This window comes from Heloderma suspectum, chromosome 6, assembly GCF_057233095.1.
Source record: "Heloderma suspectum isolate Gila_16-S chromosome 6, 16-S_ref, whole genome shotgun sequence".
In the NCBI taxonomy this organism is placed as follows: Eukaryota; Metazoa; Chordata; class Lepidosauria; order Squamata; family Helodermatidae; genus Heloderma; species Heloderma suspectum.
The window spans coordinates 63,082,386-63,099,795 of record NC_139463.1 but is presented as its reverse complement, the minus strand read 5'-3'; the positions used below and the strand labels follow the sequence as shown (position 1 = coordinate 63,099,795).

General features: G+C 45.0%; 1 protein-coding gene across 4 annotated transcripts in view; it reads left to right on the top strand.

The window, feature by feature from the left end:
- The window catches only part of MED24 (mediator complex subunit 24), an 80,391-nt gene extending 70,491 nt beyond the window's left edge, over positions 1-9,900 (top strand). For all 4 annotated transcript variants that reach the window (XM_084804559.1, XM_084804556.1, XM_084804555.1 and 1 more), the window contains 3 exons: positions 2,823-2,903; positions 5,031-5,179; positions 9,329-9,900. In XM_084804559.1, the coding sequence (XP_084660685.1) occupies positions 2,823-2,903; positions 5,031-5,179; positions 9,329-9,445 (347 nt within the window). In that variant the 3' untranslated portion in view covers positions 9,446-9,900. The remainder of the gene's footprint in view (positions 1-2,822; positions 2,904-5,030; positions 5,180-9,328) is intronic.
- Positions 9,901-17,410: the final 7,510 nt, after the last annotated feature.

The following is a 17,410-nucleotide window of genomic DNA, read 5'->3' as shown; positions in this document are numbered from 1 at the left end:
GGAACATGGTGGTCGGAGTCTACTACCGGCCACCCAATCAAGGAGAAGATGAGGATGAAACCTTTGAAAAGCAAATAGCCAGTGTTTCAAGGAAGCGTGATGTAGTAGTAATGGGGGACTTCAATTTCCCCGATATTTGTTGGGAGACAAATTCTGCAAAACATGGCCCCTCCAGGAAATTCCTGACTTGTGTGGCAGATAACTTCCTCCTACAGAAAGTAGAGGAAGGAACTAGAGGATCGGCTATCCTTGACTTGATCCTAACCAACAGAGATGACTTAGTGGATAAAGTAGCAGTTACGGGAACTCTGGGGGAAAGTGACCATGTTGAACTTGAGTTCTTGGTTCTAAAGGAAGCAAAAGCCGTGTAAGATCCCATGTAAGGTCCCATGGCGAGCGACTGTAATGAGAAAAGGAGTCCGAGATGGGTGAGAGCTTTTAAAAAAGGAAATTCTCAAGGCACAATTACCAACAATTTCAACAAGAAAAAAAGGCGGAAGACAACAGAAGAAGCCAGTGTGACTTCACAAAAAGCTTAGAGATGACCTGAAAACAAAAAAGGACACATATAGGAAGTGGAAAGAAGGCCAAGCAACAAAGGAAGAGTACAGGCAGCTAGCACAGAATTGCAGGGATGGTGTCAGGAAGAACGAGCTGAGGTTAGCGAGGGATGCTAAAAGCAACAAGAGGGCTTTCTTCAGATACGTGCATAATAAAAGACAGGGGAAAGAAATGGTGGTTCAACTATTAAATAAGGCTGGCAAAATGATAACATATGACAAAGAAAAGGCAGAAGTGCTCAATTCCTACTTCGGCTCAGTCTTCTCCCAAAAGAGGGCCTATGACCCCCCTGGCAAAGGCCAAGTACAGGCTGAAGGGGCAGGATTGCAGCTTGAGATCGATAGGCCTATGGTCAAGGAACATCTAATTACTTTGAATGAGTTGAAATCTCCAGGGCCAGGTGAACTGCATCCTAGAGTAATAAAGGAACTGGCAGAACAACTCTCAAAACCATTGTCTATTCTCTTTGAGAAATTATGGAGGACGGGTGAAGTGCCAGATGACTGGAGGAGGGCTAACGTTGTCCCTATCTTCAAAAAGGGTAAAAAGGAGGAACCTGGGAACTACAGACCAGTCAGTCTGACATCAATCCCTGGGAAAATTCTGGAGCAGATGATAAAGGAATCCATCTGGAAGCACCTTGAAAAAAATGCAGTGATTACTCGAAGCCAACATGGATTTGTCAAGAACAAATCCTGCCAGACAAATCTGATCTCATGTTTTGACCTCCCTTGTGGACTGTGGGAATGCTGTGGGCATAATGTACCTTGACTTCAGAAAAGCTTTCGACGAAGTGCCCCATGATCTCCGGATGAGCAAACTAGCTCAAAGAGGGCTAGATGCAAAAACAATCAGGTGGATCCACAGTTGGCTACAGAATCGGACTCAAAGAGTGCTTATCAATGGGATCTTCTCAAACTGGGGAGAGGTAATGAGCGGGGTACCACAGGGCTCAGTCCTGGGCCCAGTGCTCGTCAACATTTTTATTAATGACTTGGAGGAGGAGGTGCAGGGAAGGCTGGACAGCCACCTGCCAGGGATGCTCTGACTTGGATTCCTGCTTTGAGCAGGGGGTTGGACTCAGTGGCCTTGTAGGCCCCTTCCAACCCTACTATTCTATGAGTCTATGATTCTGTGTTTTGACAAAAGACAGCAGGCAGCAAAGCAAGCAGTGTTCCTGGTGAGACTCAGTCTGCTGACACACCGCAGCCATGGTGGTGATGTTGACCATACTTAGCATTTATATAGTGCTTTCAGATGTTCAAGGTGCTTCACAGACATTATCATGTTGCAGTCTTTCCAGCAATACTGCAAGTTAGGTCAGTGACCTAATCCCCCACTGCAGATGTGGAGCTATGGCTGAGAGAGTGTGGCTTACCTGAGGCCACCTGGTAAGTTCATGGTAGGGACAAGATTTGAACCAGGGGCATCCAGATCTATAGTTCAATTTCATTACACTACACTACACTACACTACACTGCACAGGCTCTTTTGATAGCTGAGTTTGGTTCTAGGAGATAATGCATGCTGAGCACTTCGAGATATGGAGGGTGCAATCCTATGGGGATATTCGACCGCCTCCAAACTCGGAGGCAACCGACTATCCAATGCAGGGCAGGCTGAGCGTGGAGGGGATCGTCTTCTCCACGCTCCGGCCGCCCTGCATTTGCAGCTAGACAGCTGATTCCGGCTGTCTAGCTGGGGTGGCTCAGAGTGGGGTGGGGTGGGGTAGGCCGGACGGCACATAGGAACCGTTGTACCAGCGCTTCCACCCTCCCCTCCCAGCCCCTGGGAATGCCCCCTTTTCCCTGCTCCCCACTGTTCTTACAAGCATGGAGCTGGGGACGAACTGCACCGCCTACAAGGCGGCAGGCGAAGGGACAGGGAGGCAGTTTTCTGGGAACTGACCTTGGAGCGCGGGCTCCGAGATGGGGTCCCAAAAAATGACAAATCCTATGGCCATCTAGCCACTCTCTAGCAGCCCTAGGATTGTGCCCTAAATGTTGTTTGTAACTAAAACTAATGTAGTAGTGACATTGTCAAACATTAAGGGTAATAAGCCACAGAATCAAATTGACTTGCCCAGTGCTGGCAAAGCAAAAACACACTACGCTCCTCTTCTTGCCATCCCAGGCTGCACAAGTGACCACCGCAAAAGGAGCGGAAGGTCCGATTGAAAAGTGTTTCTGTTGGGACTCAGGGAGTTAGCTTCCCAGGCTGAGTTACTTATCTCTAAACCAGGATTTTTTCTCTCCCCTCAGCGGACCGCACCATGAGCACTTCACTGTCTGCCTCACAGCTGCATACAGTCAGCATGAGAGATCCCCTCAACAGGGTCCTAGGTAAGCCTCTTTAGTTCTAGCCATACTGTGGAGAAAGTTCTAGAACTAGGCCAGAGCTCCATCTAGCTTGGCTGAAACTTTTTCCAAATTATGCAGGGCTTTGTTTGGTGACGGGATCACCCAGAGTTCAGTTGAGAAACCTGTTCTTGAATGTTCCAGTTTGGTCCTGGAATTGTAAATAAAGACGACTGTTTCAAAGAATGTGGAGACTGCTATTCTACCAGCAGAAGTCTCCGGACCCTTTGACCTGAATTTAAGAGGCAAGGGGCTACCACATTCAGTGATGTGGCCTCCAGTTAGGCCTCTCCTATTTATTTATTCATTTATTACAATTCTATACCGCTCAATAGCTGAAGCTTTCCTATTAGGCATTAAAGAGTGGGCATCAGTTTATCTAAACAACTGAGTTCGCAGCCCTCCCTTGCCGTACTGCATGTGGAAATTCTGGGCTCTGGCCACTATTCAGATCATGGTGTTCCGAAGTATGCTCTGGGTTAACACACAAGTATGCACCTTGCTCACATGGAACCCTGTCACCTATAAGGATCTTTTAATTTTGAACACCTCACTGCTAAAAAACCTGGCACTTCAAATTTTAAGTGAGTCAGAGACCATAAACATAGATCTTGGAAGAAATATTCTTGTTTACTAGGAGGGAATTAGATAATTAAAAACATTAAAATGAAAAGGCTATTTGACCATGTTAAATGACAAGAAGCATTTAAAAGTCACTAATAGAAATCAACAGGTCAAAAAAGTCCAGCAAGAGACATAGAAAGCTTGTGTGTATGTGATTGATGGATTAGCATGGTGGTCCAAAGCAAGAGTGAAATTAGTTGTGGAGAAATTAATTTCATACAGTCTAATTCTAGCTTTAAGCATCCTGAAACGGTGAACAATTTATCTGAGGTTTTCAGTGAAAGCGTGCCTTTTTAAAGGATTAAATACAAGCTCAAAATATCATGGATCAAGTGTTAGTAAAAATGGCTTGGAAAACACACATGCAGTGTAGGCTTTATTTGAGTGTGCGTGAGGGGGAGAGATGGGAAAGTGGAGGGGAAACAGACAGGAGTGGGTTTTGTTGTTGTTTTTACAAAAGGAGATTCAGATGGTGATTTCCTAGAGGAGTTTTGGAGGGAGGAGACAGAGTTAGTAGGAAGGTTTAGAGCAAGTTCCAAGGTAAAGGGGCAGCAAGTGATATCCAGGGAGGGGTACAGGAGGCCAGAAATTAAATCTGGAGACAGCCGATTCACCAGAAGGGTGTTTGCAAAAGATCATGTGCACAATACTTACCTTGAATGTGCCCTGGCTGAATCCCAGTAATGGCCGTGGCATCTTCTTTGCCTCTCCCAAGTCTGGAATGTACCTGTCTTTCCAGGTACAGCTTTCCAGCTACTTTTCCCAAAATAACAAAAACTAGGGTACTTTGTACCAATGGACCTTTCCTGCACTCAACAGAAACAGATCCTGAGCGTAGGTTTTCTCTGAACATGATTACCTCTGGAGAAGAGGCAAATAAAGTGGTCTTATTATCTCTTGACTGGAAAAATCCTAAAATGTGCCCTAAATGTTTTATGCTAGTGCATAGGAACTTAACAAGGCTGATGCCTAAAATGTAATGCCAGATGGTATGGTGAGAGCTAGTGTGGTCTGGTGGCTAACACTGTACTCTTAAGCATATTTACTAAGGAATAAATCCTGTTGGCTTACTTCTGAGTAAATATTTTAATTAATTAATTTATTTATTTATTTCATTTCTATACCGCCCAATAGCCGAAGCTCTAAACATCCATAGGATCTGCCTGGATGAGACTGAGCTGTGACCCGAAGTCTTTGTCGTAAATCTCAGCTTTGCCATGAAATCACAGTGGTGGCCCTACTCAAGACACGATTTATCCTAACTGCAGTACAGGGATTTTAATACCTTGTAGGGCTCTTGTAAGAACTACTGAGATAATATATGTGGAGCTCTTTGCATCCAGAAGTGGTAATATATGCATACCTTGTGGTGATATTGTTGTTAAAACTAAGAAGACTTTGAAATAGTTTTCCAGCTGTTCTCCTCCCCAGCCCCCTCCGCCACCCCCAGTTTAGGAGGCAATACTTATTCACTCTTCTGCTCCCCAGCCAACCTCTTCCTACTGATCTCTTCCATCTTGGGAGCCAAGACGGCTGGAACGCACACCCAGTTTGTCCAGTGGTTCATGGAGGAGTGTGTGGACTGCTTGGAGCAGGGAAGCCGTGGCAGCATCCTACAGTTTATGCCCTTCACCATGGTGAGCAATGCCCATTTTTCTATGGTTGTCGATTTCTGTCATTCTTCACGGAGCTCCCCCCCCTTACCCGGAGATCTCTGTTCAGAGTTGCTTTCTAGTGGAGATGTTGGCTTATGGGGCTGCCACCCTTTCTAGCATGACCCGGATACACTTTTTTCCTCTTTTTGATCTTTCAGCAGTTACAGTTTCAGCCATGGCCTTCTGCTAATGTCACCAATGCTACCCTGACCCTGGGGAGGGAGGAATAATTTTCCAGGTGGAACCACTTTCCTACCTTTGCTGCCCTCTAGCCCCTCGTGCTTCTGAATCGATGAAATGTCGACCCAGTGTGCAGCCGCTGTAAAAAAGGCAGACTCCATGTTAGCCATAATTAGGAAAGGAATTGAGAATAAAACTGCCAAGATCATATTGCCCTTATATAAATCTATGGTGTGACCACACTTAGAATACCGTGTTCAGTTCTGGTCACCGCACCTAAAAAAAGATCTTGTAGAGCCGCAAAAAGTGCAGAAAGGGGCAACTAAAATGATCAAGGGGCTGGAGCATCTCCCCTATGAGGGAAGGTTACAGCAGCTGGGATTGTTTAGTTTGGAAAAAAGGCGAGTAAGGGGAGACATGATAGAGGTGTACCAAATTATGCATGGTGTGGATAATGTGGATAGGGAGACATTTTTCTCCCTCTCTCATAATACTAGAACCTGGGGTCATCCTGTGAAACTGATTGGTGGGAGATTCAGGACAGATAAAAAGAAAGGCTTCTTCACACAGCACAGAGTTAAACTATGGAACTCACTACCACAGGATGTAGTGATGGCCACCAACTTGGATGGCTTTAAAAGGGGTTAGACAAATTCCTGGAGGAGAAGGCTATCAATGGCTACTAGTCCTGATGGCTATATGCTACCTCCAGTATCAGAGGCAGTAAGCCTATGTGCACCAGTTGCTGGGGAACATGGGCAGGAGGATGCTGTTGCACTCATTTCCTGCTTGTGGGTTCCCCGTGAATAGCTGTTTGGCCACTGTATGACCAGAATCCTGGACTAGATGGACCCTTGCTCTGCTCCAGCCTGGCTCATCTTATGCTCTTATGAATCCCTGATAAAAATGCCACCTCCAAAGTACCGATACTTGCATTTCCCCCGTTATGGAGTCTTTGATCTTCAGGGTTCATTTTAGGATGGATCCAATGGTGAGACCTGCATGATGATGGAAGGGCTGTTCTAACATAGTAAAGCAATGGTATACTGAAGTTCTGTGTGAGCTTTGTGCGCAACAACATGCTGCCTGCCAGCAAGAGCACCACTGTGGAACAGGGAGAAAAAATGCCTGCTGGATGCCCAGCAGTCATGTGACACGGCCCTGAATAGCATGAGCAAGTCTCCCATCTGCAGCTCCCCAGCAGTTTGGACCATCCGAATCAACTGTGAGAGGGTGCCTCTTCCTTGACTGTTGTTTGACTTTCCTGACACCAGAGGGAGTCTCTTGGGAGGAAATGGAATCACCAGTTCAGAGGAGTAGGTGAGGGTCACTTAGGCTGCAATCCTGTACGCACTTACCTAGGAGTAAGGCCCACTGAATTTAGGGGGAATGACTTCTGCGTAAACACACTTAAAGTTGTGCTGTTGAAAGCAGACATTTTAAAGTGTGAGAAAATGTCGGAAGGAATGCCATTGTTCGCTCTCACACGCACGCACGTACCTTTTGTAGAGATGTCAGTTTTGGAGAAATTTTACGGTACAGGGAGAAAATTGTTCCCGGTTTTGATGTTGAAGAAAATTGCATGAGTTGCAGCTATTTAAATCAGCCTTTCCCAACCTGGTGCCTTCCAGTTGTGTTGGAACACGAACTCCCACCAGACCACTGATGGGAGCTGTAGACTAACCAACACGGAGGGCACCAGGATTGAAAGCTTCACTGAGTTTGCACACTGCAATGTTGAAGCTGAAAGTTGTAGAGCTGAATACAGTTTGACCCTAAATCAGCCGCACATACCAACTCCAGTTTGATGCAACAACCCGACTGTAAATTGAAGCTTTACCTTTAATTTATATTTAGCTACATATTGGTAGCAACATGAAGAAGAGAAATAACAGATATTTTGAATCAACCGATATGCAGGCAATGCACATGATACAGCACTCCAAAACCGAAACAAAACAAATGACCACCTATAGTGCATCCAGTTCCTAAATTTTATAGATTTAAATGTTTTTTAAAAATTAAAATTAAAATATTATAGCTTTAAATTTTAAAAATATATATCTATAAATAGGTTTTAAAATGCGAAATGTTTCGATATAAAACACCAGCTTCAGTCTGAAGCTGGTGTTTTATACTGAAACATTTCATATTTTAAATTCTGTGTGTGTAATTTTTGAAGCTATAAAATTTTATTTTTAATTTTTTTAAAATCTATAAAACAAATATTTTAAATTTTTGGACTGTCATTACTGAACTATATATCTCTTGGTCTCAAAAATCGTATATAAAAACAGCCCTTCCCTGATGCAGTCCTGCAAATTAAAAACCAAAAACCATATGGGTAGAAAAACAGTTGGGAAGGGGATATTGTCTGGTCTTCATTGTAAGAATAGGTGTTTCATGGAGCAGTTTGATGTATTTTTTTAAATTTCTCATCTTCTCCATGACCAGAAAGAGCTGTCATAGGTAAAGCCAACATTTCTCTACCTCCCTCCAATCCATAATTTCCAACTTCTTTACCAGCCACAAGACTGTGGGATGGGGTAGGATATGGGTCACACGAAGTTAAAGGCTTGTGTGCCCTCAGAGAAGGCAGAAAAGAAAAAGCCCAGGCCCTGGTGTTTATGCCATCAGCTCCTGAACACACCATCAACGGCCTGAGACAAGTCTGCTGTCCTTTAATGTGTGTGTTTTCCATTCACTTTACAATTTTAAATATGTAAACTGCTTTAAATGCCTTGGCAGAAAAATAATATAAAATGTGTTTATTATTGATATTTGTATCCTGCTTTTCCATGAATCCTGCCCCAGGCGGCTAATATTTACAAATGCAGTAAATTCAGTATGTTATGCAGAGAGAGAGAGAGAGAGAGAGAGAGAGAGAAAGCAAGTGCGTGAGACAGAGGCTGAACTGTGTCTGTTCGGACAAGCGTTACACACAAGGAAGGGCCATCGATTTTTATACAAAGAGTCCCAGGTTCAATCCCAGCATCTCCAGATAGGGCTAAGAAAGGCTTCTGTCTGAAACCCTGGAGAATCAGCGTAGGCAGTAAAGAGCTAGATGAACCAGTGGTCTGATTCAGTATAAGGCAGCTTCTTACGTTCCTAAATGGGCCAGTGATTTTTCTGCTTTAGTAATAAGGGAAATGGGTTGCTTGAAAGAGGCAACGCAAGAAGGATCTTGGAATTTTGGTCGATCACAAGCTGAATATGAGCCAACAACGTGATGCGGCTGCAAAAAAGGCAAATGCTATTTTGGGCTGCATTAATAGAAGCATGGCTTCCAAATCCTGGGAAGTACTAGTTCCCCTCTACTCAGCACTGGTTAGGCCTCATCTGGAGTGCTGTGTCCAGTTCTGGGCACTGCGCTTTAAGAAGGATGCAGACAAGCTGGAGAGGGTTCAGAGGAGGGCAGCGAAGATGATCAGGGGACTGGAAACAAAGCCCTATGAAGAGAGACTGAAAGAACTGGGCATGTTTAGCCGTGAGAAGAGAAGACTGAGGGGAGATATGATAGCGCTCTTCAAGTACTTGAAAGGTTGTCACAGAGAGGAAGGCCAGGATCTCTTCTCCATCATCCCAGAGTGCAGGACACGGAATAATGGGCTCAAGTGACAGGAAGCCAGATTCCGGCTGAACATCAGGAAAAACTTCCTGACTGTTAGAGCAAGACGACAATGGAACCAGTGACCTAGGGAGGTGATGGGCTCTCCCACACTGGAGGCGTTCAAGACGAGGCTGGACAGCCACCTGCCAGGGATGCTCTGACTTGGATTCCTGCATTGAGCCGGGGGTTGGATTCGATGGCCTTGTAGGCCCCTTCCAGCCCTACTGTTCTATGATTCTAGGACTCCCCTACCTGTCCCCAACCCCAGTGCTTTCTGCTACCGTTTAATTGTCACCCCTATGTGCCCCTTTACCTGTTTCCCCTTCTTTATCCCTGTGCAGGTCTCAGAGTTGGTGAAAGCATCCACCATGTCTAGCCCCAAAATTGTGCTGGCCATCACAGACCTCAGCTTGCCTTTGGGCCGTAGGGTGGCTGCCAAAGCCATTGCTGCCTTGTGAACATCCCATGGACTCTGCTGTAGGCAAGAGCAGAACCCTGAGAGCAAATTCTGCAAAGTTTGGATAATGGAGAACACACTCTGTTCCAAAGCGGCCACGTGGCTTCCTTGAGCTGCACATGCACTCTCCACAGATGCAGGCACCGCAGTGGTGACAGGACAGTGAGTTGGTCTCCAATACACCTCAGGAGTGCCCCATCACGAGGCTTGGGCCCACCATGGTTGCTACCCCAAACTTTACCAAGGATCATCGGCGTTCTTTCCTTTCAACCAGCATCACCATTTCTCAGCACCGGTAACTGTTCACTGAATGTGTTTGTTAATATTTGTAATTCTTTTTCTCCTTTGGTTTGTCTTGTTTTAAGAACATCTGGGTTTCCTCTCCCCCCGCCCCCCCATTTTCATTCTCAAACACATGAAAAAAGCTGCTTTCCAAAGCAATCCAACCTATTTCAAGGTGTCTCCAAAGTGTCATTTAAAAAAAAAAAACAACTTACACTTTAACAGTAGTTTCATAAATCATTATGAAAAGTTATAATGCAAAGAATCATATTTCTTAACAGACTAATTTCACGAAGAGGCTGAATTTCACAAGTTAAGTGTAATCTAATCCTCAAAAGCTCTTCTTTCCTTGCCTCTGTGTATATAGATTTACATTATTTTAATTACTTTTGTAAATCCAAAATGTTTTATAAATATTGGAAAATAAATTCTTTTTGCCCTCTCCCAGAAATCTATATGGTAAGTTAATTTCGGTTAAATTTCCTAATTTCGTGATCACAAGCACAGAGTTTGACAATGGGCATAGAATTCAGCGTCCTGTGAATCTCAACAAGTTTCTAGTTTTTATGGCTGCAAAAATAGGCGTTGAAAGTAGGCTGTGTCTGATGAAATCCTAGAAGCTGGAGTAGGTTAGTGCTGGAGTGATGAGCATGGTCCAAGGGATCAGGACTGGGGATCTTTAGTGCCATGCCCAGCAATTTTCCATCCCCATGACTGGCCAAACCAGAATCATTGATACAAAATAAGCCAACGTGTCCATATGGTACAAGTTATAGAATTCAGGTTTCCTTGGTGTAGAATTTGGACTAGCATCATTACATTTCCTTTGCTAATCTTAAATGGCATTGATATCTTGCAATGAGCTCTGTTTTCCTCTGGCAAACCCACCTTCTGTGAAGTTTGTTATGGTTAGCTAAGTAACTTCCGCAATATACTGAACATTTTTTCCAGCCCTTGAGGTGAACGTAGCCAGTAAGAAAATAAAAGCTTGAATATACCTGAGCCTTAACACTTGTCATTTTTGCATTTCTGGAATTGCTATAGATGAGAAACTATATCCGAGACCTCAACATTGTCTGGAAATTCCAGAATTCGTGAATGGAATAGCTCATCTTAATCTGTTTTTCATTGGATCATGAGTAATAGGCAGCTCCTCCCACATTCCTTCTGGCCCATGTGACAGGATTAGTGGGGAAAGATTTGAGTCGCCATTGATATTATTTCCTTGAAATATATTGTGAGAGGCCTGCTGAGGATCAGTGTGAGGCAACTAGAGTTGCCATGAGGATTATCAGTTTTTTTGTGGCATAGAGTGAACAAAGCACTGGTCTACTCATGAGAAGCAGGAAGCATTTGAGCCTTTGCACAGGGTGTCATAGAGCTGGGTGGCTTATGGGGCGAGTTTGGGGAAGACGTCTGATCAACACATTCCAAAGCCTTCATCTGGTATGACAGGGATAAAGGTTCTAGCCTGCCTGCCCCCTACTGTGCTAGTCGCAGGGAGCTCTGTTTTATGTAGGGGAGCATTTAAAATGTGATCCCTCCACCTGTGGTGGCACAGTCCATTCTGTCACCTAAATCCTACTTTATTCTGCTACATATGCAGACCAATCCTGAACTGGATGTGCACCCAGAACTTGTGCACATTCCCCACAGCTGAGATGTCAAGTTACTGTGTTGGACATTAACCAGAAGCATGGAAAGAATATATGTGAATCACTTGTGCATTCATTTTCCCTCCCCCGCTCCCCCCCCCCGACACTTCTGTGTAATATCCAAAGTGCCACCAAAGGAAATGTTATTGGGGCTCAGTCTGCTTTCCCCAATACCCCATCTGTGGTTTGGAAGTACAGATAGAAGGGGGAAATTCTTAGGTGGAGTGTATAAACCACTTATAATCCTCCAATGGGACATAACTACAGTACCAGTCATGTCTGAGTGCAATTTGCAGATACACCCCTTTGTTCAAGACATCGTGGGTGTCATAGCATCTCTTGTACATTGGACTGAGAACACCTATGTGAATCATTGAAAGAAAGAAAGAAAAATTCCCCATGTAATTCAGTGTCTGAGGCATTCTGGATGTGAATGTGACAAAACCCCTGACATAAGCATGGAACAGGGAAAACCCCTCAGCTTTCCCTCTTGGAATGGCCTGAGATAAACTGAGAAGGCAACAAAGAGAAACTATGGACTCACAGGGTTTCCAGTCAGACTGCAGACTGTTTGTTTGGCAGGAGCCTGGCAACATTCCATATCTGCAGCAGCCAGCCAAACAGCGGGCAGCTAGCCCGAAAGGATCGGCCAGCCCCTGCAAACAGGACCCTGCTGACGTACAGTCCGGATGAGGAGGTCTGACGGGAATTGCGCTTCGAACTCGATAGGATGGACATCCTTTTGCTTGGTTGGCTTTGGTGAAACATTTAAAAGAGCCTTTAGTGGCTATGGAGAACATGTTGCACTTGGAGCTTGGATCATGTTTCCTTCCTGTTTGGCTGCATGAGGAAGCAGTGACTGGGCCCAGATCCTTGTGCAGAACATCACTGCCAGTTTTTGCACTGAAGCGGTATGTACTAAATCATCTCAGGCTGAGTCAAGACAAGGCGGTTACAGTCTGTATTGGAAAATGCTTACTTACGTCTCTCTGGCTTCTCTCCTCTTTATTTCCTGCAAATGAGATAAAAACAGCAGCATGGCTGGTCATCCAATTCTTATGTAACTTCACCTCCTAGAGTTGGAGGGGCTTTGGAAAAACGAATGAAGGGGCTATAAAGCACACAACATTGCAACCAAGGTCAAGGATTGTCGTCTCAGACAACAGTTGACTGATGTTCCTAGTGCAAGGTAAGATAGATGCCAGAGTCATAAATCCAGGGAATGGGATATGCCGGAGGCCTTCGGCATGTGGAGTGTTCCCGTCTGCAATGCCTAGGCTCCAGAGTGTGATAAGAATGTAAAAGGAACATCGCACTTCGTCAGGGATGTGGAACCCGTGGGCCCCCAATTGCTATTGGACTCTAACACCCTTCTGCCTCAGACACCCTGGACAATAGTTAGGGCAGATGGGAGTTGGAGTCCAACACCAGCTGGAGGGCCATAGGTTCCTAATCTTGGGCCTATGCAAAACCCTCAGAAACACTGGTTCCCTGGAGCTGGCATAGTTCATCCCCCCCTTGATATCAGTGGGAGCGGAATTGTTTTTAAAGGCTTATGCTGGTGAAAAGGCCCCCAAGATCTGCTCCCGTCTCCCAACACTAACTGCAGTGAGCTGGCTGAACAAAGGAAGCAGCAGAAGCTATGCCACAGGTTCTTCCTGCTGTTGGTCATAAGATTGCCCTTGTAAGCTTATGATGAACTGGCATAAACGCTCTCCGTATTTAACATGCAGGTATAAAAAGTAGATATAAAAGTAATGAAGCCATAAAGAGTTGTGTAAGTTACAGTCAGATGGATTTATGACCTGTATTAATATTTCTGTTTTAATTCAGATATAGTGATCTTGGCATCCATTTTGACCATTTCCATTTTCTCAGCATCGTAATGTCACAGAAGGCTGGTTTATACACTGAACTATGCACTGTTTAATGCTCTGTGACTAGCACACTTCGCTTCATGGTACATTTTATACAGATTTTGCACTGTCACCCCAAATACATTTCAGTTGGCCACCATTTTGAAATTTTACTACTTAAACTTCTAAAAATCTTTGGAATAACTGTTAAACCTAATATTAGCTTGCCCTCAACATTTCGTAAAAATTGGTTAAGCAGTGTAGCTTGCTTGCAAGGGCAAGTTTCTGTTGGTAAGGAATTAGCATCAGCCATCCACTGCCACCCTGGCTTTAAAGTCAAAGCTAAAGTGTATTGATAAGATACAGTCAAATTTGGATTCCTCAGGTCAAAAAATCCTTTTAAAAACATGCAAGCAAGCCTCCTCCAAATAGCCTCAAAACTTGAGAAATCTCCTTGACTGCTAGCTACTGTGTGGTCATGTCTGATGGCTTCTACAAAGGGTTCAATAGAGAGGGCAAATGAACCAGGCAGGCAATCATTATATTGAATTGTGTGGACCATCTTGAATGTTGCTCTTTAAGAATTTGGCTGGTAAACATACCTGCCTGTTTTGTTTGTAATGTTATTCAGCCTTTTAATAATTCCATGGACTTTGATGACAACTCCCAGCGTTCCTGAACACTGGTCATGCTGGCTGGAACTGCTGGGAGTTGTAGTCCAAAACTTGTGGAGGGCACCAAGTGAGGGGGAAGGCTGCTCTAAACATGGGTGTAACACATAGCAAACTTCTCAGAATTATGTCCATTGAGTGAAAATATTGTTTCCGGGGCCTTTTATCACAGGAATTTTATTATTTATTTATTCAATTTCTTAATCGCCCATTTGGCCGGTCAGCTGGCCACTCTGGGTGATGTACAATAATACAAACAGTTTAAAAACAATAAAATTACACATTAAAACATCGTTTTCTAAAATTTCCCTAACCCACCCCAAATGCCTGCCTGAACAACCACGTTTTCAACGCGTGGCAGAAGCTCATTAAAGAGGGGGCACGGCAGAGTTCCCTAGGGAGGGAGTTCCACAGAGTGGAGGCCAACACAGAGAAGGCCCTCTCCCTCGTCCTCACCAGCCTAGCTGTCCCGACTGATGGGACAGAGAGAAGGCCAGCCGAGGCTGATCTTGCTGAGTGGCCTGTCTGGTGTTGCTGGAGGCGCTCCTTGAGATAGGCTGGACCGGAACTGTATAGGGTTTTAAAGGTCAAGACCAACACCTTGAATTTGACCCAGAAAACAACTGGTAGCCAGTGCAACTCCTTCAGCACCGGAATGATGTGATCTCACTGGCGGCTGCCTTTAATCAGGTGAACCACTGTGTTCTGCACCAGCTACAGCTTCTGAATCGTCTTCAAGGGTAACCCCACGTACAGCACATTACAGTAGTCTAGACGAGAGGAGACCAGGGCATGTACTACCGATGGCAGCAGATGGTCGGGAAGGAAGGGGCACAGCTGCCGTATCAGATGGAGCTGGTACAGCGCTGTCCGGCTCATCATACTTGTGTTAAGCATTAGACAAAAAGCAGCCAGCCAAAAGATTGTCAGCTCTGTCACCTTTTTGAAAACTCAAAACACCCTTGAGACAGAAGGGTGTTCTGAGTTTGACTGGTCTCTAAGGTATTTAGCTATTTCCCCCTGCCCCTTTATATATTTCTTAAACAGTCTATCCAGATGGCCAGGCATGGGGACTTTTGTAAACTGGAATAGAATGGGGTCTTTTTTCCTGCCTGAAAGGACTAACATTTAAGACAGGTTCCTATATTAGGCGGGCAGCATAGTAAAAACGTTTCTGGATTAGTAACAATTTTGGACTTATTTAATCACATGACTATCTTGCCCTTCCTCCATGGAGCTCAGAGTGGCATGCATGGTCATTGTCCCATTTTAGCCTCTCAGGAACCCCATGAGGGATTGTAGGCTGAGAGGTAGTGACTGGCCCAAGGTCACCCAAGGAGCAAGTGCATGTAAATGCTGACAGAGCCCTCTAAGGGCAAATGAATTGACTTTTTGCCTAGTTTCACTTTCCTCCTTCTTCCAGAGAGAAAAGGAAACTGCCAGGGGTGAACCCTAGTTACCTTCTTATTGTGGGTTTCCTGAGAATTATTACAAAGTGGTCCATGCAGACAGAAACTCATAGCTGTAGAGCACTGAAAGCCATGGTGGGATTTTCAGAAAATATGCAATTGCTGTCATCACTGCCAGCCTCCTGACTTATACTTTCCCAGGGCGTGGGCAAAGTCACAAGTCTGGCAGTGACCCAAAGTGGAAGCAGTGGTGGGTTGCAGGCAAGCTGGGCTCTCCTGGGTGGCAGCTGCAGATGTTTCCCATCATCTTGCAACACAAGACTTTCCTCCAGTCTCAAGCTTGCCTGTTGGCGCTTGCCTAGCAATGTCCCAACCTGCCTTGTGGAAAGCAAGCCGCTCAGCACGGAAGTGTGACTTCTGTGGGTGCCATCGGGGCCTGCAGAAAGCAGAAGGAACACTCCTCCTCCTTGCTTTCTAAGAATTTGGCCTGCAGAGTACGTCAGCAAGGCACAGTTTGGCAAGAAGAGAGGAAAGAATTCAAAGAAGCCCATGCGTGCTGGAGAGGTTCGAGGCAGGGTGAGGTGCCATGCTCGTTTTGATTCTTTGCTAAAGAGAATGCCTCAACATTGTGTGGGGTGGGGTGGAGAACCAGGATGTGACCATTTGGAGGAGGCAGACAAGAATGAGCAGACTGAACAGTTGCATGGTAGCCACCTTTTCTAACGTCTCTAATCCATTTGGGTGCTTATGATGTCGATCGAATACGCGAAATCCATCTTTCCTTGCCTCCCCAGCCGAACTGACCTTCTTCCTTTCATAGCAGTGACTAACTTCCATCATTCCGTAGCTGATCGTTCCAAAAAAGGAACCTTTGTGACCATTCTGTGATGCCATAACAGTTCAGCCAATGCTGGGAAGGGAAGGGACAGTTCATCTCAAAGGAAGAAAGCAAAGGGTTACCATTGGACTAGTGACCCCCTCCTTGGCATGAGGGGCAGATTTCCTTCAAACCAGCTGTGCCTGAGGGTGCTTCCAGACAGAAGGCTCCCACTATAAGCTACCAGCAAAATTCCAATTGACCACTCACACTTCAAGAGCTCTCGTACTTTTTTGGTGTGTGCATCTTCCCATGTTTCATCCACATGCTTGGTAGGACATAGCCAGTAGGCAGTGTTGTCCCCTCCACTTTCCCCACCCCTGATGGGAAGCACCACCCCTTCTCCCAACATTTTGAAGCAGGAGCTTCTCGACACTATTTTAGCTGGGGGGAGGGGGTGTTCATTCAGCACTAACGCTCCTGATTTTTTAAAATTGTTAGTTGCACAATTGTGATTTTTTTTTTTTAAGTGCAGCACTGGGCAAGAGGATTGCAGCTTTACTTCTGAGTAAAAGCCGTTATGATTGGGTTGCAAATCCATCCATTTCACTTGCAAATGCCCAATCAAAGGAATCTCTCACCTGTGCCCAAATGTTACAGTATAGCCAGCCACTCTGTAAGGAACAAAGTTCTGAATGCAGGTAATGCACTTGTCCCACTCTAAGAGTGGTTCACACTTCAGTGACTTTGTGCAGCTGCTGTTCCATTCTCCCCTTTTCCTTCTCTTACCCCTCTTTTCCCGACATTTTGAACCCGCTGATTGCTTGTGTAATGCCCGGCTTGCTCAACAGCTTTCAGCAAGCAAGAAGAAAACTCCTCTTTTGCATACTCCAAAAAAATGTATAAATGCACCTAATTATTATCATTTTAAATGGTTGTATTATTCCATGATAGCACAATTCCACATTTCCAGAGCTTTTAAAACATTTTTTTAAAAATTGTGCATGCAGCACAGGCCTAGAGGATTGCAACTAAGCTAGCTTCCAAGTAAACATGGTTACAAATCCAGCTGTGAGTCCCATTGATTCCCTCTGAAGATGTTTCCAGATGGAAGACTCCTATCATTGTGCTGTTATTCCATCTTTTTTCCTTAATGGGTTTTCTGCAGTAAGGAAAAAGATGGAAGGAGTGGTGAGAAAAGGTGGGGGGGGGGATGAGTGGAAGATGCCTGGACACCGTAACATTCCATGGATGAGACAGCGTGATGGTGTGATAA